The sequence below is a fragment of the Salvelinus sp. IW2-2015 genome, unplaced genomic scaffold (genome assembly GCF_002910315.2).
Source record: "Salvelinus sp. IW2-2015 unplaced genomic scaffold, ASM291031v2 Un_scaffold285, whole genome shotgun sequence".
Classification (NCBI taxonomy): Eukaryota; Metazoa; Chordata; class Actinopteri; order Salmoniformes; family Salmonidae; genus Salvelinus; species Salvelinus sp. IW2-2015.
In genome coordinates, this window is record NW_019942531.1 from 569,874 (window position 1) to 571,969 (window position 2,096).

At 40.8% G+C, this 2,096-nt stretch overlaps 1 protein-coding gene across 1 annotated transcript in view; it reads right to left on the reverse strand.

Moving 5' to 3' along the window:
- LOC112068231 (cell adhesion molecule DSCAM-like) overlaps nt 1–2,091 on the reverse strand; it is a gene marked incomplete at its 5' end in the record, with an annotated part of 32,947 nt that extends 30,856 nt beyond the window's left edge. The window contains 3 exons of the mRNA XM_024135325.2: nt 1,019–1,117; nt 1,269–1,432; nt 1,979–2,091. Of these exons, the coding sequence (XP_023991093.2) occupies nt 1,019–1,117; nt 1,269–1,432; nt 1,979–2,091 (376 nt within the window). The remainder of the gene's footprint in view (nt 1–1,018; nt 1,118–1,268; nt 1,433–1,978) is intronic.
- Nucleotides 2,092–2,096: the final 5 nt, after the last annotated feature.

Genomic DNA, 2,096 nt, shown 5'->3' on the forward strand with positions numbered 1-2,096 from the left:
GGGTCTGAATGGAGGTCTACTTTATCTCTTGTTGAAATGTCATTAGTTAGTGTGTCTTGAAAGTGAGGTCTACTTTATCTCTTGTTGAAATGTCATAGTTAGGTGTCTGAATGGAGGTCTACTTTATCTCTTGTTGAAAATGTCATATTAAGTGTGTTGTGAATGGAGGTTACCTTTATCTCTTGGTGAAATGTCATTAGTTAGTGTGTCTGAATGGACGGTCTACTTATCTCTTGTTGAAATGTCATTAGTAGTGTGCTGGAATGGAGGTCACTTTATCTCTTGTTGAAATGTCATTAGTTAGTGTGTCTGAATGGAGGTTCTACTTTATTCTCTTGTTGAAATGTCATTAGTTAGTGTGTCTGAATGGAGGTCTACTTTATCTCTTGTTGAAATGTCATTAGTTAGTGTGTTGAATGGAGGTCTACTTATCTCTTGTTGAAATGTCATTAGTTAGTGTGTCTGAATGGAGGTCTACTTTCTCTTGTTGAAATGCTCATTAGTTAGTGTGTGTGAATGGAGGTCTACTTTATCTCTTGTTGAAATGTCATTAGTATGTGTTTGTGAATGGAGTCTACTTTATCTCTTGTTGAAATGTCATTAGTTAGTGTGTCGTGAATGAGTCTACTTTAATCTCTTGTTGAAATGTCATTAGTTAGTTGTGTCTGAATGGAGTCTACTTTATCTCTGTTGAAATGTCATTAGTTAGTGTGTCTGAATGGAGGTCTACTTATCTCTTGTTGAATGTCATTAGTAGTGTGTCGTGAATGAGGTCTACTTTATTCTTGTTGAAATGTCATTAGTTAGTGTGTCTGAATGGAGTCTACTTTATCTCTTGTGAAATTCATTATTGTGTTCTGAATGGAGGTCTACTTATCTCTTGTTGAAATGTCATTAGTTAGTGGGTGTGAATGGGGGATATTTGGTCTTGTTGAAAGTGTCACTGGGGTATTTGGAAAGGAGGTCTATGCCTTGTAGAGGTGTCTCTGCTGTGTCTAAATGGCCTAATGTCACTCACCTCTGATGGAGCTTCCTCCGTTGTCCCCAGGTATCCAGGACAGAGTGATTGACGTGGTGGTTGTCTTGGTAACTGTGAGGCGTGGTTGGTCTGGAGGAACTGTAGAACAAAAGGAATGATGTTTATAACAAAATACATMACAACAAAGCATCTGTGCTACATCAAACTAGCCACAAAGTMTCCAAACTAGCCACAAATTAGTATTGGACAGTATTGGACAATTATCCTTGGGCATCTCTCTCTGTCTTACCTTGAACCTGCAGGTTGAGCGTGATCTCATCAGAGCCCCAGTTGTTGCTGGCCACACAGCTGTAGTTCCCAGAGTCCTCTGCTTTCACCGTTCGGATGATGAAGCTACCGTTGCTATGGACACTGCGGCGTCCGTCAATCAGAACAGGGGCAGGGGTACCATTGCTGTTGAGAGGTAGAGTTGACCAGATGATGTTCAGTACAGTATGTAAAAACGTGATTACGATTGCATTGTGCTGAATCATGTMYCAGATAGGCCTTGACCATAGAGATGTATAGAGATCATTACTTGGAAATTACCTGGTTTTGCATGGACATTTGCCATTGAAGGCTTCCATAATTTTAAAGTAGTCAACTGGATGGYYATTCCTATGGGTTGGGAGCGATCAGCCAATGATCAGAGCATTGTCTTCTTCTTCAAATTGGTTTGCATAGTTTGTAAATGGCTTAAAGCTATATGACCGCCCTAGTTTGTAAATGGCTTAAAGCTATATGACAGCCATTTAGTGGCCACAATAAATGAAGGACAATATTTGGTTCAYGACTCCAGCACTGCAAATGGCGGTAAGTCACCAATATTAGACTTTTTTCATACATCAAAAGAAGAAGAAAARGTAGATAGCTTCAATGGCGCTGCCAATGCTGTCACAGATGCCATAATGGTACAGATACAACGTTGTGATCTCTATACAGCTCTATGGCGTGACTTACTTTCCCTTCAGCCACTTGATGGTGGGGGGTGGATCTCCGACCGCCTTGCAGGGCAGAATGATGTCCTTCATCCAGGGTGTAGTCACTGTTCCGTTGAACGTCAGGATCCTGGCAGGAG